The sequence below is a fragment of the Hippichthys cyanospilos genome, chromosome 9 (assembly GCF_059441005.1).
Source record: "Hippichthys cyanospilos isolate Australia breed blue-spotted pipefish chromosome 9, RoL_Hcya_1.0, whole genome shotgun sequence".
Lineage (NCBI taxonomy): Eukaryota > Metazoa > Chordata > Actinopteri > Syngnathiformes > Syngnathidae > Hippichthys > Hippichthys cyanospilos.
The window spans coordinates 5,326,035-5,352,500 of record NC_142377.1 but is presented as its reverse complement, the minus strand read 5'-3'; the positions used below and the strand labels follow the sequence as shown (position 1 = coordinate 5,352,500).

The 26,466-nt window shown below is 36.6% G+C and overlaps 2 protein-coding genes across 11 annotated transcripts in view; both read right to left on the bottom strand.

Annotated features, from left to right (window-relative positions):
- The window catches only part of LOC148418609 (transcriptional enhancer factor TEF-5-like), a 60,829-nt gene extending 59,137 nt beyond the window's left edge, over positions 1-1,692 (bottom strand). For all 8 annotated transcript variants that reach the window (XM_088423850.1, XM_088423852.1, XM_088423851.1 and 5 more), the window contains exons 1-2: positions 1,533-1,692; positions 1,091-1,180 (exon numbers count right to left, since the gene is read on the bottom strand). The gene's annotated coding sequence lies outside the window, so the exon portion shown is untranslated. The remainder of the gene's footprint in view (positions 1-1,090; positions 1,181-1,532) is intronic.
- A 6,872-nt stretch (positions 1,693-8,564) lies between these two features.
- On the bottom strand, positions 8,565-23,891 carry tulp1b (TUB like protein 1b). Of its 3 annotated transcripts, none has more exons than XM_088423846.1 (13): positions 23,703-23,891; positions 21,547-21,676; positions 21,346-21,459; positions 21,145-21,276; positions 18,242-18,361; positions 17,934-18,079; positions 17,786-17,863; positions 15,255-15,419; positions 13,555-13,667; positions 12,977-13,085; positions 12,803-12,901; positions 12,063-12,234; positions 8,565-11,015 (listed from the first exon to the last, which is right to left on the bottom strand). In XM_088423846.1, the coding sequence occupies exons 1-13, from the start codon at positions 23,805-23,807 to the stop codon at positions 10,882-10,884; spliced, it is 1,617 nt and encodes a 538-aa protein (XP_088279972.1). In that variant the 5' UTR covers positions 23,808-23,891; the 3' UTR covers positions 8,565-10,881. The 3 variants fall into 3 exon arrangements, with proteins under 3 accessions (XP_088279972.1, XP_088279973.1, XP_088279974.1); XM_088423847.1 differs by having other exon boundaries at positions 17,934-18,076; positions 23,703-23,890; XM_088423848.1 differs by having other exon boundaries at positions 17,934-18,076; positions 21,145-21,273; positions 23,703-23,890.
- Between the last annotated feature and the right edge of the window lie 2,575 nt (positions 23,892-26,466).

Sequence of the window (26,466 nt, the reverse complement as noted above, 5' to 3'; positions counted from 1 at the left end):
TCATATTTATAATCATTTTTATGATCCAAAGTAAAACCAAGACTGACAATCGCAATCACGACAGTTTAGCTCTCACATTAGATTTAAATTGGCTCAGATTCTGAGAAACTGCATTGGGTCAGAAGCTGCATTATGAAACCAAATTTAAATCAGAGCAATTATCATATCATTTGAACAAAATGTGAGTTTCACAAAGTGCAATATGAAACTAAATGTATTTGAGACAATCCAATTAAATTTTGAGTAGAGAAAACTGTAATGTCAGTGTAACACTGACGTTAACATATTGATAAGTCAACTTGGCAGAAGCAGCATCATGGCTAAATTTAACCAAAAATCTGATAACAAACACTAAAAATTGGCTGAATATTATCTGATTTGGACAAAACATAAGTTTCAGGTTTCACTATAACCAAATACAGTCCTGATCTAATGATGTTGGAATTTAATTTTGATGTAATAAAAAAAAAAAAAATAATCATTTGACTTCAACACTGCTATTCCTATATAAATAATCAGATTGATAGATAATGATATGTATAAAGGGTCAGACATTGATCTCACACAAGGAATCTCATTAATATGACCTGGCCCTAAAATCATGGTTAAATCATATTCAATTTGGTATGTCATGAAACCAGATGCAACGCAGATCAGATCTCATTTGAATTTCGCTGCTCCAATCCCACACAATCAGCCACTTAGAAATCGGTTGAATATGATCTGACTTGAAGTTTTACAAGCTGAACTTGAAAACAAAATTACCGCAGGTCCAGTACCACGACAGTTTTTAGATAGATAGATTGATGTATAGATATAGGTTAAAAGGCATAGGGCAATTTTGATGGATATATAACAATGGAATTTGACACAGCAATCCCATCTAACACACCCGGGCCTTTGAACCAGTTTTAATTCATAGCTGATATGGACAAAATGTGCAGTCATAAATTGTAAAAAAAAAAAAAAAAAATTCGATTTAGATAGACACATCATAGTCTTAATGTTTAACTTTTTGGGCACTGTTCTACACGACAAGTCCCAGACAAGAGTCACACACACAAAAAAAAAAGAAAAAAGTTTGTCTTACCTCAGCTAATGCAGAGTACCGAACCAGACTCAACCAGTCGACTGTATAATGACTCCAAAACGGTTCGGCTCTGCTTGTCTGGTGGAACCGCTGCGTCGAACAACACATAGACAAAGCGCACATGTCGGCGCGATTGTTCGCTGTCAAAACACCATCTCGGGGCTTTTTTAATGTGAATGCGCGTGTCGCTTTTCGTCCCCCCAGCTCGCCGGCTGTTCTCCCCCGCCAAAGACATCCCACTGTCCGGTAAGAAGTCCAACGGCACCGTCTAGGCAACACCAGCGCGTTTCCTTCCTTCCCTTCCCTTCCCTCCCGCTCCGCGGAAAAATGTCAAAAATGACAATGATCCGAAGACTTCACGGAGGGAGAGCAGCGGGCGAGTCCGCGTGGAAGGAAAAAAAAGAAGCCTCCGTGGTAAGAAGCATTTTTTCGTGGAACTTACCTTGTTTACAATTCGCGCTTCCCGGCTCACAAACTTGTTCTATACGCCGACTTTTTGGGCCAATTCCGGCGCCCTTTTTTAGCCCCAATATTTTCTCCGGAGGTTTGACAGTATAAGTGGAATGTTAAGTATGACTTTGGTATGAAATCAACGCACTACACTGTGGAAGGCGAAGGGGGAGGGAGAGAGAACCGGAGAGAGGAGAAGGAAAAAAAAAAAAAAAACGTTCGCCGAGGAACCATTGGTGAGCGTCAATCAACAAACTTAAGGGCGGGACTCCTGCGAGCTCCAACGCGGCCGAGGCTGCATCGCCACTCTGCTGTGGCGGTTGAATGGGCGTTTCGGGCCCAAATTTGGGGGTGCGTGGCACCCCTAAATTGAATCCCAGTACCATAAAAGTTATGATCTCAGAAAACTGTTAGGTAGACTCCTGTTAGAGACTGTTAACATCGAATAAAAAAATGGGTAAGCTTACAGTACTTGAATGAAACGAGAAAGTAAATTGATACTAAATTAGCAATGTCCAGCAGTAAAAAGTCAACATTTTGTTATCGTTCATTTGATGAGTACACTTTTTTTTTGGCTGCGTTTGTGAGCGTACAAGACCAAACTAGGAAAACAGGTAAAGCATGATTGGTCATTACCTTGGCCTTGGACAGATGTGTTGTCATTGTCAATCTACAGAAAGTGGGAAAATATGTGTTTAAAGCTGTTTCTTAATCATGACATAACTACAGCTCCCAGACCGCCAATCAAGAACGTCAGCACTTTTTAACTCCTCGTCATGCATCAGATGGGGGAAAACAAAAAACTTTTTCGGGGCTGGTTCTGCATGATCAGTTGTAGAATCATTAGCCCTGAACAATTTACGGATTTGATTATAACACTTTTTGTCCTGATCAATTTTGTTCATAAACATTTTCAGAGAATCAAAAATGTTCACATACATAATTCAGCCCCTAATGCTACCCCATACAGTGGTATTTTTAGTTCAATTCATTCCGAAAGTAATTTTGTGATATGACTCTTTCAGAAGTAAAGATGCTTTTTACATGTTAAAAGCCTAATCTATTCCAAGCCCCCAAAAATGCTCCTAAACCGTTTAAATGAATATTAATCAATTAAAAAAATCAATCAAAAACAGTAACAAATACATATCAGCAATACATTGGTGCAAAATAATCAATATATCATGTAAAAAGAATAATAAAAACTGCTCCTAACCCCTTTAAATTAAGCATATTAATTGTAGCAGTTGATGATAGGAATGCAGTTCACGTGTTTGCCTTGAGATGGTGCTAATGTATTGGTGATGAGTGCAGGGTGAGAAACACCTTTTTAGGACGTTTAATTTATATGTTTTTATTTGACGTTTCCATTCCGTTTCCATTTGTTTTTTTACATTTTTATTTGGAGCATCCAAGTTTATATAAGTTTAGTTTTGGGTCATACGAAGTGCTTCCTGTGTGATGTCATTGCTAAAGTGCTAACGATGTGCTAACAACACTAACAACGCTAACGCGACAGCTCAAAGGGGTATGTTACATATGTGGTTTTACGTGAATATGTACAATGTTAGCCGTAGCTAATGTCAATTTTATGTTTCTTAGTTCGACGGTGTAAATTATTGGAGGGAAGTGTGGATGAAACGAGAAAAAAATGAAAAGTGGAAGCCCACAGCAGACATCTAAGCGAAAAACAATTGTCTTGTTAGTGAGCAACCCGGCAAATTTAATAAATTATAAAAATGCATCACAAACTGTAACAAATATGGTAGACATCACAGGTTGGGATAACGAATTACATTAGTCATGCTGGCATGAGCGCTGTTGTGTCATGTCTCATATTATATGCCTACAATGTCGATCAATCTTGAATTTTTTGAGACAATATTTTTCAGCGGAATATCATATGTATACATGTTTTATAACTCCTTAACCATTTTCTGACCAAATTTGATCATATAAAGTCTATCCCATTTTATAGCTCGCCCATTACTAAATCAAGTTGATGAGATGTGGGGGGGAAAAAAAAAAAATCTGAAAGGTTTTGCATGAGAACATTGATCTTTGCTGTTTGCAGTGCACCAATCATGCTAAACAATGTAATTAAAAAGGATTTTTAATAAGGAAATTAATAGTACATTAAACTAATTCATTCAAATTTCTTATAGACAAACTATTAAAATGTTGGCGTGAAAATGTTTAATCAATTTAGTACCCCCCCAACAGCCTTAAAAATGGTTTGTTCCAACAAAAAGTATTTGCTATGCAGTGTCAGTGTAATTACCTTGCTTAAAAGAGGATATGTGTTTATACTACAGTACCAGCTCACTATTACCATTACTATTCCTCATTTTTACTGCATTTCAATATAAATTATTGTTTATGTTACTAGTTAGGTGTTAGCTGGCCTTCTTGATAGAAAAACAAATACAGTTTTTTCTAATGTGGCTCCAATGTATTGATAAAATGGTTCAAATGTACTGAAGAAGACATTTAAAAGTATTTGGTAAAGTCGCAGGCTAAATGCTAAAAATATATATTTTTTTAAATTCTTATAATACCACGCATTATTGACTTTCACTTGTACGCAATGACTTTACTACATATGTTCAAATGATTTTGCCAATACATTTGATCAATATTAACAATGCTTTGGAACACCTTTGCAGTACATTTGAATGACTATGCAGTACATTCAATCGACAATGTTTGTGCCACAATGGCAGTTCCATGCTTCCAAAAGTTTTGAGCACATTTAGACATTGAATATCTCAAAAATATTAAGGATATAAAATGTGGCTGACATATTCGGAAGAATTTAATCTCAACTATTATATGGAATGTTAAAAGATGATCAAAGTGTGCCCCGTTGGTGACGTGGAACACACCAAAGCGAATTTAAGGACGAACCCTTTCTTGTTCAGTCATTGCCACTGCAGGATCTAGAAAAATAAAAATTAAAAAAAAAAAAAAAACCTTAGCATTACAATTTTTATAATGAGATTTATCTTAAAAATTCTAAAGTTTCATCTTGGTACCATTTATGTTTCAGTAGCTATGAGGACTTGAAACATGCCCAAGACTTCTGGTTCACCCTGTTAATAGAAAGCAAAGAATTAATTAAAGTTCGTGAATGATTATTCACTCGTAGAAACTCTGTCAGATGTGACCAACTTGACTGCCAGGGGCAGTATAATACACAAATGAAGCCCTTTGCAGCTACTCCAAGTGACTCAGTAAACTGCAGTAAAATCTCTCATTTATCTTGCAGAGGACCGAAAATATGACTGAGTACTATGTTGTCTTAGTGTATATGGAATACTACTTCTATTCAAATAGAAATAAAAGTTTAGCATGAAGTTAAAGAAAGATTTGTTTGCAGAGAAAATGTGAAAGTTTTTTTTTTCTATGTTTACTTTGTCTGTAAATTTCTACTGGGATTTTCATTAAAGTGACTGTGTGTATAGAATTTAGTATTATCAAATAGTAAACTAAAAGAATGAATTTATTTTGAAAAGCACACACAGCGATGTCTCTCTGGGACATCGCCGTGCGTGCTACCACTACTCTATGTTAATGATGTTATTAACCTTATCCAGACCACAAAGATGGTGGCGAAACATGTCAGCCTCCTGTCAGGTAGGTGTGACATAATTAATGTACTTTCAGATTATTAGAATGATGATTATATAATAAAATACAATTCATGTGATAAAATCTATTTTGCATCATATTGAACTATTGTGAGTTTTTTTGTTTTGTTTTTTTTGTTCACCACCAGATCTTACTAAATCTTTCTCCCTGTTTTGTTTTGTTTTTTAAGGGAACTATTGCTTGATGTTTAGTACAGCAATGAAACCTAAAATGCTGGTCACAACAAAAAAATGGCTGAATAGTATAAAAAATCTTGGAAATTTGGTCTCTGTATCTCTTTTTTTTAATGATACGATCTTTTTTTTTTTTTATGATAACTTCAAAATTTTGGATCATTCCAAACTGAAGGAAGCGACTTTTAATAAAAAATGGATTGATGGATGGAGGAAACTGTATCATGGCCAAACATTTGCAAACATGCAGTGATATTACATTGGTTTGTATCTTAAAATATGTGACCTCCATTTTTTAGCTTTTTTTATTGAATGTATATGATTTTGGCTTGTCCCACACACTGCTATGCTAACCACAGTGCATGTAATTAGTGGTTGGATGCTAAATCAAAAAGAAATACAGGGTTTTATTGTCAACAAGTTATATAGTTTAAAGTCATTTTGATCATGTACAGTAGATTCTATTTTCATGATCATATTGAACATGTTGAGTGTGCCATCCACCCTGTCATTATGGGGTAGCTGCATCTTGAGAAATTGTCTGATGTTTTCAGTGGCATTACAACAGCATTTTGCTTTTCTTCATTGGATGCTGGAATTTTGAATTATGTACATACTCTTGTTTCATATTTATTTGACTGAAATACTGATTTTCTTGTCTACAACACAAACTAAATTATGAAATAAAGATATTGTTAATCATAAAAATATGATCTGCTACAGTGCTTCCACTTTAAGAGTATGGACATTGTAGGTGATACGTGGAAACCGCTCTTCCTCACTGACCAATGATGTTGCTTGTTGTTTTTCCTGTTTTGATTCAGATTGGCTAGTACTGTACATTTTTTTTTCCAAGCCTCCTATTTAGCTGTCCAATTTGGACATATTTTGTCAACACACGAGGTTAATAAAAGGTATTCATCCCACTATACTTGAAATCTCATTTAACATGTTTAACCGCGTTTTCTCCTCAAAATCCAACAAGAGCTAACACTCTTGAGCAAAAATGAAGTCATTCAAAGACCTTTTGTGATTGTCTTCTCATGGTCTTGATTCTTAATCTGTCTCCACGAGTGCTTTCTTAATTTTGTGACACATTTTCCAAAATGTATCCCAGACTCCGATTCGAAATGTTTTTTTAAGTTTTTTTTTTTAGTATTGCGAGTCCTGGGGACAGTTTTCAGAGCTAAAATGAGCACTGCTTATGACCCTTTTTTCTCCACCTTGAACTCAACAAAGCACGAGAAATATCGATCCATCCAAGCATCCATTTTCTAGAGCTGCTTATCCTCACAAGGGACACAGGCTGAACCGGTTGCCAGCCAATCATAGGGCACAAAAAGACAAACAACCACTCACACCTGAGGACAGTTTTGTATGTCCAATACACCTGCCATGCATGGTTTTGGAATGCGGGAAGAAGCTGGAGCGTCTTGAGAGAACCCACACATGCTCAGAGAGAACATGCAAACTTGACACGGGAAAGCCAGAGTGAGCTGGATTTGAACTCGGGTACCTGAACTGTGAGGCGGACGTGCTAACCACAGCCCCACCGAGACACTCACACTGGAACTAATGTAAACTAAATTCAAACAAAGGTTACTACAAATAAAACTCAAAGTACAAAGCTTCAAAGGCAACTTTTAATCATTGTTGTAACCTAACACTTTGAATCCCCACATTGAAAAACACCATTGATGGTCTAACAATCTTAAAATATACTGTATTATAAACCATTTTTTAACATACGATGCAGCAGCTAATGAAGACAGACAATATAATGGTGGACCCCTTCTGTTCTTGGGGGATAGGCCTTCCCATGAGTATGTTTGTTTCATTAAAAAAAAAAAATCAACATTTTTGTTGAATGTTTTATAGTTATTTCAGTTGATTTTAATAGACAAAGTACTTTTGAGAAGTGTTTTGATCTTAAACAGGGTATTTTATCATAATATTTTCATTTTTGTTGTTTTCTTTATGAAATAATTTCAATTTCAGGGTGTGGGCTTTATTTGGGGATAAAATAGCTGGAGCCCTTGAATAGAATTCCCTCTTGCAACAGCTCCTTCTTTTGGTCAACAAAATATTTGCAAGCATTTCTGAAAGAACACATTCATCCACAATCTGGACAAATAAGATGAACAGACAACTGAATGAACATGAAGGCAATGGCAATGTTTGTTGCTGGAGGCTGCAGCAAGGAAGATCTCTCATTTTGAGCACGTCCATCCTGAAAAGGCGCCAGCTTAAGGCTTCATTTAACCTGCGAGTTTGGACAACTGCCTGAGCAGGTTGAGGCAGAATACACACCTTTCTCTCACTTTGCCTCCGAGCTGTCACCTCAAACAGGTTTTTCATTTAGAGCATAGCTTCAGGGCAACTTAAACCTGTCAAATGCGAGATATCGACTTTATGCAGAAGTTATCTGTAAAACAATATAAATCTAACATGTCAACAAAGCCTGCTGGGAAAGGCCCCTTTTAAGGGTGGCTATCTGATGGTACTTGGTGGTACCTGTCCCCATTTATAGTCATTCCGGCTGTGGTATCTGCTAAAAATGTATACTCTACATGCAAACTTGTCACGTAATCAAAGCTGACGTCAAGGACATTGATTTGTCATTTTGACATTTTTTATGGAACACTGAATCTCAACCACTGTGCTGCGGCCATTTTTACTTCACTGTTAGAAAAATCATCCGTGTCTTATTGACAAATGATGTATGTTTGATTATCTATCCATGCTAATAATGTATCAGAACCGGCACAGCAATGAAAAAGTCTTCCACTGGCTGGCACAAGGTGCAATTAGAGACAAGTGTCCACACGCTGTTCATACATAATTATGGCTTTGCGATCATCTAAACAAGACTAGATAACACACTGAGTCTATTCGTGCGTCAAGTGAAACGAGATCCTTAGGGCAAGATTGTTAGCAGCAATGCTATTTGGTGGTGTGGTACAGTTTTTTTTTAAAGAGTCCCAATCATGGGAGTTCAACTTTTTTTCTAAGCATTTCTTGCTTATTCTGCACTCTCACCATCAGCCCGGCACGAGTAGGTTAATATGACTTGTAAGAGTCCTGATTATGATAGTAAGCCCTTATACCACCCGTGCAAAAGTAAATACACGGCGGCCTTATCCAAGTCATCTTTTTTTCATTTTAGTTCCGGAGTTAAGGAGGAGAGATTTTGCACCAAGTAAACAGCAACGTATCATTTATTAGTTTTAATGTTTTACTGTTGAAAATACAGAAGTGGTGAAAATGTGTCCCGTGTGAGCAAACAGCTGGATAGTCAGTGTCAGTAGGAAATAATTCATCTGTAGGTGGAACTGTTGTTATGAATACTGGTTTCAAATAGGATAGATTTGATAGGAGGAACGGTTCTTAGTGAGTGCGGTCACTTGACACTGTTTTGCATTTTAATGTCAATAACATGCCTGTTTTATAGACTTCACTCACCAGTGACCCTCATGAGGATAAATTGTCAAAATGATGGATGGATGGATGTTTCTCGTGGCTGGCCTGCACGGCTGGCCTGAAGGGGGTGAGGCAGCCACGCAATGAGAGGTCCAGCTTCAATAAACAAGACGTTTCACTTCCTGGTTGGGCATAGTTGTACCATAAAACTCATATGCAATAAAAAATTAAATTGCCAATGTACCAAATGTAATATTTCTGCATATATTTCACTGTGGAAAATGGGAAGAAATACCATGAGCTAGGTTCATTAATGTATAATTGTGAAACACATATAAGACCTCGAAATGTCACAAAATTAATTGTTAAAAAAAATTCAGACACTGACATCCACGCTTCAAAAAGTGAAAGTAAACACAGACAGAAAGACAAACAAACCTTGATTACCATTTGTGTGTATGCAGTATCATAGGTTTACTTGTACTCACAAAAGAAAAAAATAATTGATGTGACAAAAATGTGTTCATGTCTAATGCAGAGTATGTTATGGATTAAAAAAAGAAATACACAGCCCAATTCAAATGCTAGGATTGAGTAACATAAATAGGAGACCAAAATGAGACCAATACAAATGATTTCAAAACCTTGTCCTCTTTTGATTTGGCCAAAAATATTTGCAGTTTAATTTAAAAAAATAGTGTTGAGAATTTCCTAATCACATTTAAACTCAAGCTAAATATGCATGAGCACATATGCCGCCTTTACAAGTGCTGCAATTAAGTTCTGTTCCAGTAGAAATCTTATGGCATTTAAGTAGGGCTGTGAAGAATTTGATCTACTGCAGCTCCAAATTTTGAGGCCTTGTTCACACTTTGTCTCAACTATTGTTTCAGCATCCTGCAATATTTTTCTTTATTGAAAATCTAACCATGGAATTATTCTGCTGGGCTAGGCTTTACTTGACGAGAAGAGTGGGTAGAGGGGAGCCTTCTTTCCCTTCTGGGACATTTGTCGCTGAATACACCATGCATTCTGTGAACAAGTGGAAGATCGTGTGCCTAACAATTTTGTCCATAGAGAATGTGGAGGACATCTAGAGTACATCATTGAAATCGTGATCATAGGGGTCCTCCCTGTTGGAGTTGGTGTGCTCTTGATTTATTGTAAAATTCTCCAAGATGGGTGTAGCCGGATTAGAGAACAAGTTGGCGATCTTTTTTGATGCTGTGGGATGAGTGAGCAACACTCAGACTCATGCAGCAAGTCAGCTCAGTTGCAAACTGGATGCAGTTTTAGAGTTCTCGCTCAAAATGGTTGTCATCTCGCCTCTATGAATTGATTGTTGATTCAGCTAAATGAAGCCCCAATTGAGAGTCAAACGCTAAAAACTCAAAGTTTACCACAAATTTGTTGGTCTGTCTGTCCCCTAAGCATCTGTCACCTTAACTTTTCCCTTGGAGGAGGAATTCTGCAAGGCGCAACACACACCTCGTGGCCTGAACTATGGACAAGGCTGTCTCCATGACATTGAGATGATATGCTTGGCGCATTAGTCGAAGGACACTCCAATACACACTCATATACAGAAACACACACAAAACACATTTTACCCTTGTGACGTGACGTGACGTGCTGGTAGGCGCTTGACATAGCTGTATCACAATGAATTTCCATCCCTTATTTAAAAATAGCCTGTCATGTCATAAGCCACCATATACGTCGCAAAAGAACATTGTTTTGATAACGAAAGAAATTAACCTGCCAACTTGCCAGCGACATGCCAGCCGACACTAAATGTTTCCATTGATTTAATTTAGAATCATAATAGGTCTCTCCACGTTCCAAGGTGGATGAAATGACTTTTTCTTTTTTACTGTCCTGCAGGGAGGGAACAATACACCTATGTGAAGCAGGACGTATTGTCACATTCACTCAACTGTCATTTGTGATCAGCGCATATTGCAAAAACAGAACCTTTGATGGTGTATCCAAAGGCCTGGGTTGAGTTTGACAGGTGTGTGCATTTGTATGTCTGTGTGTTTGTGTGTGTAAGTATACGGTATATTGCATGCAACCCTCAGAGGCAACAAACGGGAATTATTCACAGGCGATTTTCCCATCAAAACTAGAGAGTGCAATGGCAAAAGCCTGCACTGCGCACATGGGATACTTGTAGTCCAGTGTGAATATGTCATCGGCTATTCGGCCAAACTGCATCACGATGTAGTCCACTGAAAGACAAAATAGACACATGGTTAATTAGAGACAGTAGGCAGGCGGGTGGGTTGGAGATTTGATCCGTATGTTAGCATGTACTATGTAAAACTCCTGGGTTATAAGTGACCCAAATTGGGTTAAATAAGTCAAGTACGGGACAAAAAAGGACCAAGTCAAACCTGGACTGTTGATATGCAGTGCATAGAGTTGAGGATTTTACATTGGGTCGAGGTAATGATGCAAAATTTAATGTCCTTTTTTTGGAGGGTAACAGTTTATTGAGCCAAAAGTAATGGAGGGCATCGAGGTTGATGGATGTAGCTAACTAACGCGGCTAACATGTTTATGCTAATTTCACTGAGCGTTAATGCGACATCAGTTGCCAGTGCGTTAATTTTCCAGAAGCGGCTGGTATAGTTACTGCTCAAAGAGTACAGTTTGGACCCTTAACCCGTGGACATGCTTGTAGTTCTAAAAAAGAACATGACCATGAAAGACTAGACACATGTAAGATTGCTTCACCACAGATGCTTGTTGTTGTGCCCGGAAGAAAAACTACTATTGTAATTACTATTCGCATTAATATTCATAAAAAAATGTTTAATTTTTTTATTTTGTTAATGTTCAACTATGAAAGAGCTCAGCTGCATCATTTGTTATTGCAGCAGCTTTTGAAAAAACTTTAGATTGTTAATTGCAGCCTGCTCAATAAAAAGAAACCTTTTTGAAATTCGAACGTTTGAATTAGCAGTTATTTCTTTATTTTGAAAATGTTGCCAAAATCTTATCATATTTCGTTCTTGTGGACTCACTCACCTAATTGCAGACCACACGGAGACGAACAACCATTCACGCACCCTATCACACCTAAGGACAATTTAATATGTCCGATACACCTGCCATGCCATGTTTTTTTGTTTGTTTTTTAAATTGTTTTTGAATTGGTAGTTTCCCCTTTGTTAAAGCAACTAATTTATGTTTGTATTTGTCATCTGTAATGGATGGATCATGGTTGGTATGGACCATATGGCGTGTTCCATATGAAGTCCAATCGGACTCACAATCTTTGCTGTGCACGATCTGGAAGTTCTTGATGGAGGCCTGCGTTACCCGACCGTTGAAGTTAAGCACATGTGAGGCCGTTTCTTCATTCCACACAGGTGTTTTGTTGTGAAGCTCGATCAGGTTCTCCATCCTTCTATTCTGGTGTCGTATCAACAGGCCATCATAATCCTGGGAAGATTCATAGACTCATATAGCTAAAGGCAGCATGTTTTTTCTTCACAGCCACTATGTTTTGAATGTTACAAATGCAGTGGTCCTAATTTACTCTAAAGGACACATTCCAACTAAAAACCAGCGAGCTACTGTTCGCCACAACTCACACCCAGATGCATATTTGCGGCAGTATGGCAATATATATATATTTTTTTGTGGAGTTTATGGTTTATTATAGTACAAATAAGTAATCATCCAGATATGGGGGTCTGCTTGTAGTTACTTATAAAAATACTTTGCATGCTTTTACCTCCTGCACGGACTCCATCAAATTAGTTTCTCTTTCCACCGTAAGATTAAGAGGATCCGCCTTTATTGGCGGCAAATCAAGTCTTTGTTCTGGTCTAGAATGACATAAACCAAGCTGGGTTCTTCTACGTAAATAAAAAAAAAAAAAGTCTAAAGTCTAATCCACTCCTGTGCAGATATGTAAATATACACAGTGATTTGTGCCACACTGGGCATGAAACAAGATTCTTTGCTAGTCACTGTGCAACTTAAAGTTAGTCTCCATTCTACTCACATTTCTTGGTCGGAGGGGTACTCGTTCGTTGTCTTTGTCCATGCCTGGAATGATGACCGACATCCTTCTGGGCCCTTTCATCCCCAAAACGTTTGTTTCCTGATGTGTGGCATTCGAGATTTCAATTTCAGTGTGACAAAATGAAATGATTCTTGAAGATTACCACTGACTTACATAGATGATGGCTGCTAACTCCTGCCGTGCATTGGACATGTCCGGAAGGGCTTTTTCTGGATTTAGGGCATTGTCAAAGACAGTAAACTTGGTGCCCATTAAATTAGACCTGGATAACACGTGAAAAAGCAAATGTTGAACTAACATTTACAATGCATTTTGGGTCGGATTTGCACTGCATGGCTCAAGTCATACAGGGAGGAGGTACAATCTGTTGTTGTACAACAACTTTGGGTGGCTATACAAATTACTGACTGAACCTTTGGGCACAGTTGAAACATTTTTTCCCTTAGATGAGTTCTCACATTTTTGGCTAGCAGACATGAATGTGTGAGTGTAAACCTTTTTCGAGGGCACTGTCAATTTCAATTGTTAAATTTCAATTGTTAAACAATCTATACAATACAACTATATCTTCAGTGTCATGTAAAATAGGATTAGATATTTACAAATATATGTGATGGGCATACTCCATCACATATATAGTTTTGTGTGCTTTGGCACTTAATACATAGTGGAGAGACTTGGCTACTTGGACCTGCAGTGTGAATCCAACCTTGAATGAATGTCCCTGGTACCTCAGCTTTCCTATGAAGTTATCACCACCTCTTGACAAATCTGTGGCGTCAATTGAGATGAGATAATTGGATGTTGCACTTTTCTTTCTCTTCCTGCCTGCCAAGAGGAATGTCTATAAATGGAAAAGAAACATTAATTGTACACTTGTAACATTTCAAAAATGTATATACCATTTGAAAACTTTTAAGGTCCAGGGTTCCCATAAAGAATCCCCCCGCCCATCCTCCCAAGGACTCCCTCATTATTTAACATAAGAAGAACTCATGAGAAAACAACTCCTTATAAGAAATTAAGTTGAAGTGAGTTGAGACGCTCCACTTTAAAAAAAAAATGTGTTGGTGGCATCTTGTGGCGTGTATTCAAAGGGGATGTTTGAGGGCATGGGTTCTCAATTTGTTTGGGAGTCAGGGGCCAATCTTTTTTTAAATAAAACTTCAAAGGACCCCCGATGCAAATGTTTGTGGAAAAAAAACATTTAAACCAAACATAAATGCCCGTTTTGTTCACCAACATATTCAATTTGACAGCAATTATACAAACAAATATGTTACTTTTCAGCCATACTGAACACTGTATTTTTGGAGTATAAGCTGTGACTTTTTCCTCATGTTTTGAGACTTATAGTCCAGTGCGGCTTATCTGTGTTTTTGTTGTTGTTATTTTTATTTATTTTTTTATTTATTTTTGCTAGCCTCCAGCAAGCAAATGTGTGTACTTGAGGTGTCAATTCATGGAATAACTATCAAATAGAATTGAAATGTTGTGAATAAATAGCTGTGCTCGAAAAGAGTTAAAACAATGTATTAAAAATATAAATATGTCTAAATGTAATCAACATATGTATAACATTTTGGGTAAATTTGTGATGTGTTAATTTTATATACTGTACACAGTATATGTGATTTTATTGATGTATTCATGATTGTATATCAATTATTCATTATTATGTAGAATGTGTTATGTTCACTAAAATAAACTATCTAACAATGGGAGACAAAAAAAGATGCTTTTGAAGTATTGATTTTGATTTTGAACTGCTATTTAATTGACAGATATCCATCCATCCATCCATCCATCCATCGATTTTCTATAAATATGTTGGGACTAAACATGAAGGTGTGTTCAGCCCCTTAAAGAGAGGATGTTGCTGTTAGCAGACAATTAGAAAAAAATGTAAATAACTAAAAAAAAAAGGTACATTTCATATACCATCTATTTGCGTAAAGACATATATATATATATATATATATATATATATATATATATATATATATATATATATATATATATATATATATATATATATATATATATATATATATATATACATATATATATATGTATATGTATATATATACATATATATATATGTATATGTATATATGTATATATATATATATATATATATATATATATATATATATACATATATATATATATATATATATATATATATATATATATATATATATATATATATATATATATATATATATATATATATATATATAATGTTGGTTTTTTTTTTATTAATAACCCAAAATATTTCACAAACCCCCTACAGTCAGATCACGGACCCCACTATGGAAACCACTAGTTTAGAGGTCTGGAAAAAGCCGCTACTTTGAATGCCACTGATTATACCGGTAGACATGTTCTCTCATATTGCTTTGATAAAGAAATCAAAATTCCAACCGACCTTCTTCTCGTTGTCAAGATGGAGGTAGTAAAGAGGATACATGCTCTTATCCATCCCCCGCTGGTCTCGAGTCACTCTGCATTTGACGGTCGCGCCTTGAGGCGCCGGCTCCATCACAAACTTTTCCAAGTTGTCAAACTCAATTTCAGGTGATGGAGCTCTTTCCTGTTCACAAACGATTCATTATTGTTAGCTTTAGGCCAAATCAGAGGACATTCAAGGCTGTCTGAGGATGTGTTAGCACTTGCCACAATTATGCCAACTATCAATGACACAAAATTTGATGGGCATTAAAGGCCAAGTGAAAAAGTATCAAGGATCCAGGCCAGAAATAGAACAGAAAATGACACATTTGGTTTGGAACATTATTTGTGGCAAATTCATTCGAGTGCATGACAAGTTGAAATCTTTTTTTTTTCCTCCCCTGACAATAGTTTCACTAATCCACACAATGGGCAAGTCTTTCGGAAAAGGATATACTAAAATGTCTTTAGAACTGAAATTGATTAGGACAACAGCGATTTTGGTTGGAAGCAACTTTTTTGGGTAAATTTGCTTGCTTTGCTTTAAAAAAAAAAATTTCAAAAATGCAACCTCTGAGATTTTTTTTTTTTCAGTCAAGTACCCCTCTAAGCAGCACAAAACATTTTTAGATGTTTTATTAAACTTTGGGACTACATTTGTGATGGTTTCTTTGTGTATTTTATCCTGCAACTCTAGAAGATAGATTTGTAACATTATATGTTTTATTTGTGGTTCCTCTGTTGGAAAACGGCATAACTACCGACAATATATATCCATAAAAAAAAAAAGTATAGAATACAAACTTTTGTGAGAAACAATTTATCTATGAATTGCTTCATATTCCACATAATTTGCTCTTACTCTGAAAAAAAAGAACAGTTCCTGGTTTTAAAAGCATTTAATTATCATACATTTCAGACTATAAGCTGCCCATTTCTCATACTTTGAATCCTGCGGCTTCTAGTGCAGCGCGGCTTAGTTGCACCTTTTTACCAGCCACAAGGGGGCAATCGCCTGGTATACAAAGAAATGACAAAAGAACTTGCCATGGAAGTATTGATTTTGAGTTTGAACTGGAATTTTACTCGCCACCAGGGGTAACTGTCTGCTAGAAAACACTATAGGCATGTACTGTTGTGTTGGTGCAGTTTTCTAACAATCCGAGTGTGTCAATGTTATGCTGAAAATATGTTGGTCCTGCTCTTATTTCTAAACGTGCAGCTATGTTCAATCTGTGTCGAAGGTGTGTTTACGCTGCTCAAATTTCTAAACATATGAGCATGTTCAGTCTGTATTGAAAGAAGTTTTAAATGAAAATCAATAATTTAAAAACTTCCATGTACCATCTTTCAGCGTAAATATCGACCTTACAACCTGCATCTTATAATCCAGTGCGGTCTACACATGACAAAAATTCTTTTTTTGTTAAAACTGTGCGGTTTATAATCCAGTGCATTTTACAGTCCAAAATATGTGGGAAATTTGCTACCTACAGAAACCCTGTTAAAATTTGACGTACCCCTTTATGTGCCGGCACATCCCCCCAGGGATACTTGTACCCCCATTTGTGGACCTCTGTCTTAGAAAGGCGGGCAAAGACGAACTTGGTGTCAAAGATGATCATTTCAAGGGTTTGACATAAAAACGTCCGTCACTGTGTGCAGTTTTATGTTGAGTTCAACTTATTTGAAAATCTTGTAATTATAAAGCTAAACATCAGAATTGGATACAGTAAATGCTATCTTCTCTAACACAGCCTTTGGTCCAATGACAAAAGCCAATTTGAAGTGAGAGATACTTTACAAACAAAGAATAATTGGCAGTGCTTGGCTGACTGAAATGCCGTTGATTTTTTTTTCCATAACTGGACAGTGGGCATAATTTCTACAAAAAGGCAATTTTTTTTAAATTTTTTTGAATGTTTGGCACAGTCTGACATTGTTTTTAGTATTGGCATTCTCAGTTCATAGAAGGTGGGAATAGCTTCTTTTTATTGTTTTTTTTGCTAGTTGTTAACATGTTGACAATCTTAGTGACATCCACAGCAATTCAGTGGAACAGCAACAAAACAAAAATGTTACTGTGTACACTTCAATCATTAGCAGGTGATTCACACTTGGAAAGTCTGAAAAATGTATGGCTAGCAAAAGACAACGGTGCAACATGTGCACAATCTTGCGTAAATTAGTCCAGAGCCAGAGTATCAAACTCAAGTTTGCGCACAACCTTAAGCAGAGCACACACGTACCAATAATCTTTACGAATTAGAGTTTATGCCCTGCCTTACAATTGTCACATAGTGAAAACATTATCCTGTAAATTGTGTAGCATATTAGGAGTGATATTTCATTCCCATTTAGCTCGGGCCACCAACCTTAAATGTTTCATTCCATATAATTACTATTTATGATAACAAATCTTTGTGTGATTACGTGATTCTGACCAGAAAAAATGTTGAGGATGTTGAAAAGTGTTGTGTGTGCGTAACTTTAGCATCTTGTTGTTACCTTCTTCTTTTTTCCTTTGCCTTTCTTCTTTTTTGATTTTTCTTCTTTTTCTGACTCTGAATCATTGCTCTCTTCTGCCTTTGCTGAAAAAAAAACAACACATTTTTGAGTTAGTGCCAGTAGTTGAAAAGGTCGAACATAATGTAACCTTGCCTTTCTTCTTTGTCTTTTTTTCTTTGTCTTTGTCTCCTGACGTTTGAAACAAAGATGACGTGGAACTGGCGGCAGACTTCTTTTTGGACTTTGTTGACTTGGCCTCCTCTTCGCTATCGTCACTTTCCGATTTGGCGGCTGCTTTGGCGGGGTGTAATTAAGAACACAAATTAGAGTTGATTGATTCCTTGACGCGTGTCGACTTCACCTTTATTCCAACAAACAATGACTGTGATGATTAAAGATGAGCTGTCATTTAAAGGAAAATACCAGGTGTGTTTTTGTAGTCACTCTTTTAATCACCTTTTTTCTTGCTCTTTGAGTCTTTGTCACCGGTTATCTGGAACAGGGATGCTGCTTCCTTCTTTTTGTCTTTCTCTTTTGACTTTGACTTCTTCTCCTTCACATCGGAATCCTTCCCCTCTGAGAGAACAAAGGACAAGAACTATTAAGAGATGTTTGAATTGATAGGGCGTTCATAATCAATAGTTTTTTTAATGAATCGAATCACAGACTTTAATTTTGATTGCCATAAATGAAAACAAAGTTAAAAAACTCCCTCTCTCCTGAATCAATGTTTTCCTTTAAACCACAATTGGCCTATCAATTATGCACTCATGCCAGGCTCTATTATTCGTTGTCTCGCATGATTGCGTCAGAGCAAATCGAGACTCACAGGAAGTCTTAACTCTTTAATCTGAGATCTATTGTTATCTTTTAGGTAATAATAGAGCCTGGGATAAGCGCAAATCAGACAGGCCCTAAAACCACTATATCACCGGCTATGAGAATACAGTCACTAACATTTTGTTGTAATGGTACATTTGCATTTTAGAAAATGTAGAAAATGATTACAGGAGATTTAGATGGCTGTTTAATTTCACATGTGGGCAGGCACTTCAGAGACCCACCTATTTGGGTACAAGCACTTACAGGAGAAGTCAAGTAAAATATATTCTTTACAATCATAAAACACTATGAGCCCCAACTTGTCTCAGCATGCTATTCAAACTAGATTTACATTTCGAGAATATGAATTAAGATGTGAAAACTGCACTTTTTTTTATTCATCTCAGGCGGCGGTCATTTTGCCACGATGTTGAGTGAAAATAACATCAAAGTTGTTCAAGGACTCAGATTCATGGCCAATCACAGCACAGCTGTTTTCTGAGTTTGCTCATATGACGTTTACAAGCTGGGCCATGATTTGTTCTTACCTGAGCTGTGCTCTGATATGGCATTTCAGTCAACAGCAAGCGGCAAAATGTCTGCCCCCTGAGATGGGTAAAATGGGAGTGTTATTATTTTTTCTTTTTTTGCTTAATTCATATTCTGCACATGCAATCAGAAAACTTAATCAGAAAACTGTGTTTAGACTAGTGATGGTGCATAGAACATTTTGAAATTATTTGTATATTTTTTTTAATTTGAATTGCTTTTTACAGAATCCAGTTTTCCATAAATGTTTGTTGTCATCTGATTTATGACGTGTTCTGTTTATTTATTTATTTATTTATTTTTAATTTAAACAGGAGTTCAAAACGCTGACAGAGGGTTTTTAAATTCTGGATGATTTTTAAGAGTATCAGTTAACAAAGACAAGGACAAATTTGGAACACGTGTAATAACATTTGATGATGTGATTCTGCTTTCTTTCCAGGTGTTTTTCTTTTTTGTGGGAGCTTCAGCAAGAGTCACTCACATCTGTCAAATGACTTAACGTCAGATCTTTTCCTGCGCCAGCTAAAACATTTAAGAAGCTGAGGCAGAAAAAGAGCTGATGAAGCGCTTTGTCACCATCTGATATGACTTGCAGATATTTGCTGGCGGCGACATATTTCACTTTTTGAATTCATGAATGAATGCCACCATGATGGATTATATTAGGGGCAAAGTGTTGGCAGAGAAATGCACCTTAAGTGTAACTACAGTCATGGTCTATACAAAAAAAGGACAACCTCAAATTTAGCTTAATACACCTCAATCTTTCACAGATACAGTCAGTGAAATTACATTACAGTACAGGAAAGCTCAAACACAATGAACACAAGCACACATCATAAAGCTAAAGTGTTCACTCCCAGACACATTTACACACTTTTTGTGTGCAAATATATTTAAATGTGTTATAAAAATATGTCTTAAAATTTTAAATATGTTAGAAGCATGTGAGATGTTTCAAAGTGTGGGCCACCAATCAACTCCAGATTCTGACGTCACTCGATAGACCACGCTCCTTAAAAGGGATACAGTACTAACACACCACACAACATCCAAAAGACAAATACGTACAGTATTACAGTCATTACATTTGAAACCAGTTGCATTCTCTGTTATGTTTTTGTAGATAGCTAGTATTTTTAATAATTACACACAGAGACTGGAACAGATCAGACAACTTGCAAGACGAGGTAGCACATTATTATGCACTACTTACTGTATACTATATATTATGTATTATGACAAAATACCCTGCATAATTCTGAAAATATAGTAGGGATTTCTGTGATACATTTCACAACGTGTGATACGGTGTTACCTTTGAATTATGAATTGTAATTAAAAGAAAAAGTTATAGTTAAATTGATGGCGTAAACAGTAGTGGGTAAAAAGTGGTAGTTACTGTAATTTACATTGAAACTTCACCTGACAGCCTTTGCAAGTGACATGCACAATGTTATACTCACATACTAGTCAGCGGAAACTTTGGTCATTTTTTCTCTAGCTCATCCATGAATAAACTTTCTTTTCAAATACTTATATGAGGGCATTAATGCAGAGCTTAATGATTACTTTAATTATAGAATACCTCTGATTCTTCTAAGGTTTTTCTTGGAAATGTTTTAAATTGTCAAAAATATGCAAAATATGTCTCCTTTAATGGGAAGAACTGTGTGTGCGTGTAAGTGTGCGTGCGTGTTTGTTTAACTATAAGTAGACCAGCATCCAGGAATAACCGCTGAAGTTCCACCTCATTTGTAATATTATACAGGAGGTCTCTATAGCTATTTTCAGCTCAAGATGTTCTATAGAATTACACAGACTAGAGTTGCAACTTAACTGCGGAAATATTTCCAATCCATTCTCCACATTCTGACCATCATTGGGTTCCAACTCCTCACAGTTACACAATCAAAGTATGTGTAGTAATCCTATTAACAACACATCAGCTGTGTGGTCACATTAACGAGTCTTTCTTTGGGTACCTTTTGATTTAGATTTCTTTTCTTTGGTGGCAATTGGGGATGGGGAGCTGTCTTTAGTTGTCTTCTTCTTGGTTTTCTTTTTAGGAGTGTCTTCCTCCTCTTCTTCATCGTCATCATCTGTGACTGAACCTGCTGATTTTGATTAGGCAATTAGACAATTTGTCAAGATGCAAAGCACATTCAAAAGTACAAGTACCTCACTTTTTTTCTTTTTAGGGGCACTTTTCACTTTCTTTTTTGTGTCTTTGTCCTTTTCCTTGTCTTTCGCAAGTTCTTTATTCTTTTCCAGCTTCTTTTTCTTGACCTTTTTGTCAACTGCAAGGTTGTCAGAAACAAAAGGTTAAGTCTGATTAAAAGGCACCAATGCTGCCCCTACCACCCAAAAAAAGCATTTTCCCTTACTTTGCAAGACAGGACTTTCCTCAGAGGCCTCCTCGTTCTTTTTTATTTTTATTTTTTTTATCTTGGCCTCACTGCCGTTCAGTTTGCCCTCACTTGTGTTGTTGGTCTCATCTTTCTTTTTCTTAGGCTTCTTTTTATTAGATTTTTCTGTCACACATTGAAAAAAAGAAAAAGTAAAAACCAAGTAATCCCAGATAATACAGCCTCAAATATTCTTCCCATACTAAACAATTAGCACAAACAAGAGCTAATAAATTGTAAAAATGGGAAGCTCAAGCAATACACATACATAAATCCACAAAACTATACATCACAGTACTGCAACTAATAATAATCATTGAAAATGTTCAATTTTGCTTCTTAAATTAAATTGTTTACAGTAAAAATCAATTTAACAAACAAACCAACAGTGAACTTTAGTTTGTGAGAAAAAAAATAATGCGGGCAAAATAAGTTGAATACAGAAAATTACAACAATTATGAAAATAAGTTGAATCCATCTGTATTTGTGACTTCAACTCACCAATTAAACAATCAGAACAGGGAATGCAAAGGAGAAAACAGAGTTATAGTACATTATTAACACCACGTGTCAGATGACTGAGATTATATGGTTCGACATCAATTGACAGGAGAAGCTGTGTTGATATCCTAGCGATGTCCTCAAAATAAGCATGGAAAATGAATTGTGCAATAAATACTTCAACTGGTTTTATTACACTTAAAGGAGTCACAATGTCAATAAATCGCTGGCCCACTTTACAACAATATTATGTGACTCTCCGCCACATGTGAACAAATGAAAACTATTCAGAATAGATCTCCACTGTGAGAACGACGTGTTATGCAAAAGGAGGTCAGTGGAGACAGTGGATGTAATCCTATTAGATTATGAGACATCCTGCATAGACGCGCCAGGTTTATGCTGGCCCTCCTTTCGCGATCCAACACTCCACCGAGTTACTGCAGAGGACCAGACTAACTGTAATGACGTATTTTTCTTGAAAATGAAATGAAATGGTAAACACAACTGATGCTATGTCTATCAATGAGAATACTGCGGCAAATTTAACATGATTCAGTAGTTCAGTTTAAAAAGTCTGCACACCCCAGTTCATGTGCTATTTTTTTGCAATAGAAAAAAATTAACTCTTTTTTTGAGGAGGGAAGTACAAATAAACAACTGACATTGTGGATGCACAAATGTGCACACCCTTGAATGACAGGGAATGTGGCTGTCTTCAGATTGGACCAATTACATTTAAATTCAAGGTAAATGTACAGCATACCATGCTGCAACTAAAGTTCAGACGTTCTAGTTGGTTTCTCGCTTTCTCATGACATTATGTTTTGCTTTCTTGCAGAGGCCTGAAAGTTTTGCGCTAGCATTTGGAACTGTTCATAAATCACTCCACTTTGATCAAGTTTATTTTCCCTTCCTTTACTTTTTTAATTGGTTTATGAACAGCAGTTTTGACTTTTTGAATCCAATGTATAGGGTGCATGTCCCCAAAGTAACTTCACCATCAAAAAATAAAATGAAATACAAAAGCTAAAAAAAAAACAGTACTAAAAAAGCAATTTATATGCCAATCAGATTGTGTTTACATTGCATGTGAACATTTCAATTTAAAATAAGTTCAGTTTCTGATTGATTCCAGTCTAATTGAAAACTGAGTCTTTATGGTGTGACAGTATTATCTACAATATATTCACAACACAGGCAAATATTATATTAAAACACACACGCACACACACACACACACACACACACACACACACACACACATATATATATATATATATATATATATATATATATATATATATATATATATATATATATATATATATATATATATATATATATATATATATATATATACACACACACACACACACAGTATATAGTATTCTCCTTTGAGAGTTTCTTTTTCAGAAGGGTTCCCAAACCTTAAAAAACGACAAAAAAAACAAACATTAAAATGCCAACAAATGTGACCTTAGCGATACTGTAGTTAGCAACCGACTCCAGTCTGCTAGAGTGTGGTGAGTGAAGCGGCGTTCCGCATCACAGCCAGAAACTCAATCAAAGTAAGTATAATCTCCGGTTTCTGGATGGACACAAAATTTGTTGATTTGCAGTCACCCTTTACCTTTTCTGCAGACATGTTGCGGTGACCTCTGCCTGCTTCTTGGTAGACCTTAGAAAATACAACAACAACAAAATGAGCTCCTCGCTGGAAGTAATGAAAGAGCATGAAAACACTGTGTTCAGCGTGTCTCCATGGGCCGAAAGTTGTTAATAGGATTTATGTGTAAAGCCATCTGCTGTGTAGAAACACGTCAACGGGTAAGACCAAGCAGGCTCGACAATTGGAAGGATGGATGAAGGGAGGAGACCGATTTGTTTATCACAGCCAGCATGGTGACCTAGTGGTTACCATGGCTACATCACCGTTCACAGGTTCTGACTTCGAATCTGGGTTCCCTAGCTTCCTCCTGCATTCTCCAAAACACACAAAAATGCCCTACATTTTCCACATGTGAATGTTAGTGTGAATGGTCGTTTGTCTACTGTATACTGTATGTGGCCTGCGATTGGCCAAAATTGGTCAGATACACTGAAGCTCACCTTAGCATGAATGAATGGTTGTGTGGTTACTTGACTATATGGACACAATGATTTCCTATTGATCAAAAAGGTTGAGCTGGTAATTTGAAGTGAACGGCATACAGTAAATGGATATTTACCTTGGTGGATAATTGTTGGAATGACAAATGATTTTACTTCTTCAGATTGCTGTTGAGGGGATGAATTACATAGAGGTTAAACTGAAAATACTAGTGAAATACAATCTAGTATATGAAACATTTTTCATAGCTGATTTTATTTCTGTTAATCATTTTATGAAATTTTTTAAACCATTTTTTGAACTATTGAATGACATTTTAAAATAAAGAAGACTTTTGTGTTTGTGTTTTGGGCATTATCCATTATTGAAAATATTCAGTATCAATCTAATGCACTGCATAGTTACAAACAAAATTTCACATTCGTTCCAGTGGGCATCAATTACATGCCGATGTTTGCTAAGTGTATGCTGTCAAGCTCAAAAGTGTTTTTTTTTTTTGTTTTGTTTTTTTTAGCTCATTTTGAGCTGAACAGAAAAGTGTCAGTATCTCAGCCTGTGGCTGGCCAATGACCAGGTCAACATGTGAAACTGGAGCAGGTTCTGTAAGTTGATTTGAGTGGCAGAGACAGGATAAGATTTCCCTTTGGAGCTTATTGGTTTAACACCACTTGGCCAGTTTTATTGGAAAGTCGTATTGTGTAATTACCATTGAGTGAGAAGTTTAAAAAAACAAGCGGGAGGGAATGAGGATGAGCTTCAGTAAAAATGTACAGTGGGGGAACTTTGATTCCATGCTGAATGTGCAACTTCACAGGGTGTTTCCAACTTTTTTCTTGGGCCTCCTACAGACACCAATTAAGACATTTTGTTGTTTCACTTTGTAACAATGGCACCAGTAGTTTCACTTTCTTCCAAGTGCTGTAGAGATAGCAAGATAAGATGTTGATTCCTTAAAGAAATGTGCCCCGTATGCACAAGATCAAGACATTAGGAATTGATTGATTGTGCACCACTGTGTAGCCAGAAGGGCCCCAGCCAATCTGTGGGAGTTGAGTTGGAGGAGATCAAATATTGCACTCGGTAAAATGGACAACATTCTCAAAATTTTATGTTGTTTGTTTTCAGGACTTAATATTTGGTTTCTTAGCAAACATAGCAACAAGGTTGTTGTGAGAGCAAACTTGAAAAATCACTATGGATCAAAGGATAGTTCCTCAATTGGATGAAAAGACATGAGTACATCTGATAATGAATGTTAGCATACCTGTCATGTGTCCAGGCCTCTCTCACCGCCTGATCCTGGACAGGCATGGCCGATGTAGGCGCCATAATGTGAAGAGGCTCCACAATAAACATTGGGAGAGGAGTCACATGACCTGCCCTTTAAGAGCATCATCCCCCACCTCTTCCCCATCAAGCGATCTCCCCTGGCCCTTCAGTTTGGATTATGTTAATCACCCTCTCACAATCTGTGGGCAGTAGTAAAGTTAACTAAATGAAAAAGGAACAAAATCAAAGCGTGATTTTGGAGAGGATTTTGTGAGGCAAGTACAACAGTTGAGACAGCGGGAAAGCCCTGTTAGACACTTAAACCCTGCTACTAAACATGGATGGATTACAAACAGCGGCTGAGCACTACTAAAAAATAACAAAGTGTAAATGATGATCTGAACTTTATACACAACATTTGGACTTTGTATGGCGTCGTCTAGAGATACCGGTTATATTTTGATCCTGCATAACTGGTTATGCATCCTGCCGGGGGGTCATGCTGGTCAGCTACAAACTGGCAACAAGATGAACTAGGACCTATTGGAGTGATTTTGGTTCAAATTTTGTGTGATATTTTATTTCCATGGTGTGATTTTAACTGTGATTTTAATGACAGGTGGGTGACATAATACAGATCGACCAAATTCAGCTTTCATTGCTGGATTGTTTCTTATGCATTTGGTTATTACTAAGGGTGTAACGATATACCCCTTTAATGGATTTATCGATGTCTGGACGAGTGCACATCAATGCAGGCCACACATTGACACATAATTTTATACTAAAAAATCCAAATATCTTTTAAATGTTTGTTCAGATTTTAATGATTTTAATAAAGCTGTGGATCAGCTTTTCAAATACTCACAACATGCATTGACAAACCAGAACGCTGAAATTCCATTCTGGACCCTGGGAAAAGTTGCTGCTTTCAGATTCATACAAGCTGTTTACCGGTTAGTCCCACCACAGATAAACCGCTGATGCATGTGAAATTATGTTTGGGTTGTTATAA

Coding starts and splice junctions, on each gene's coding strand:
- tulp1b (XM_088423846.1), bottom strand. CDS start 23,807: ATGCTCTTTCATTACTTCCAGCGAGGAGCTCATTTTGTTGTTGTTGTA. Junction 21,677..23,702: donor GCAACATGTCTGCAGAAAAG/GTAAAGGGTGAC, acceptor TCTAATAAAAAG/AAGCCTAAGAAAAAGAAAGA. Junction 15,420..17,785: donor GCAAAGGAAAAAAGAAGAAG/GTAACAACAAGA, acceptor GTTTGTGAACAG/GAAAGAGCTCCATCACCTGA.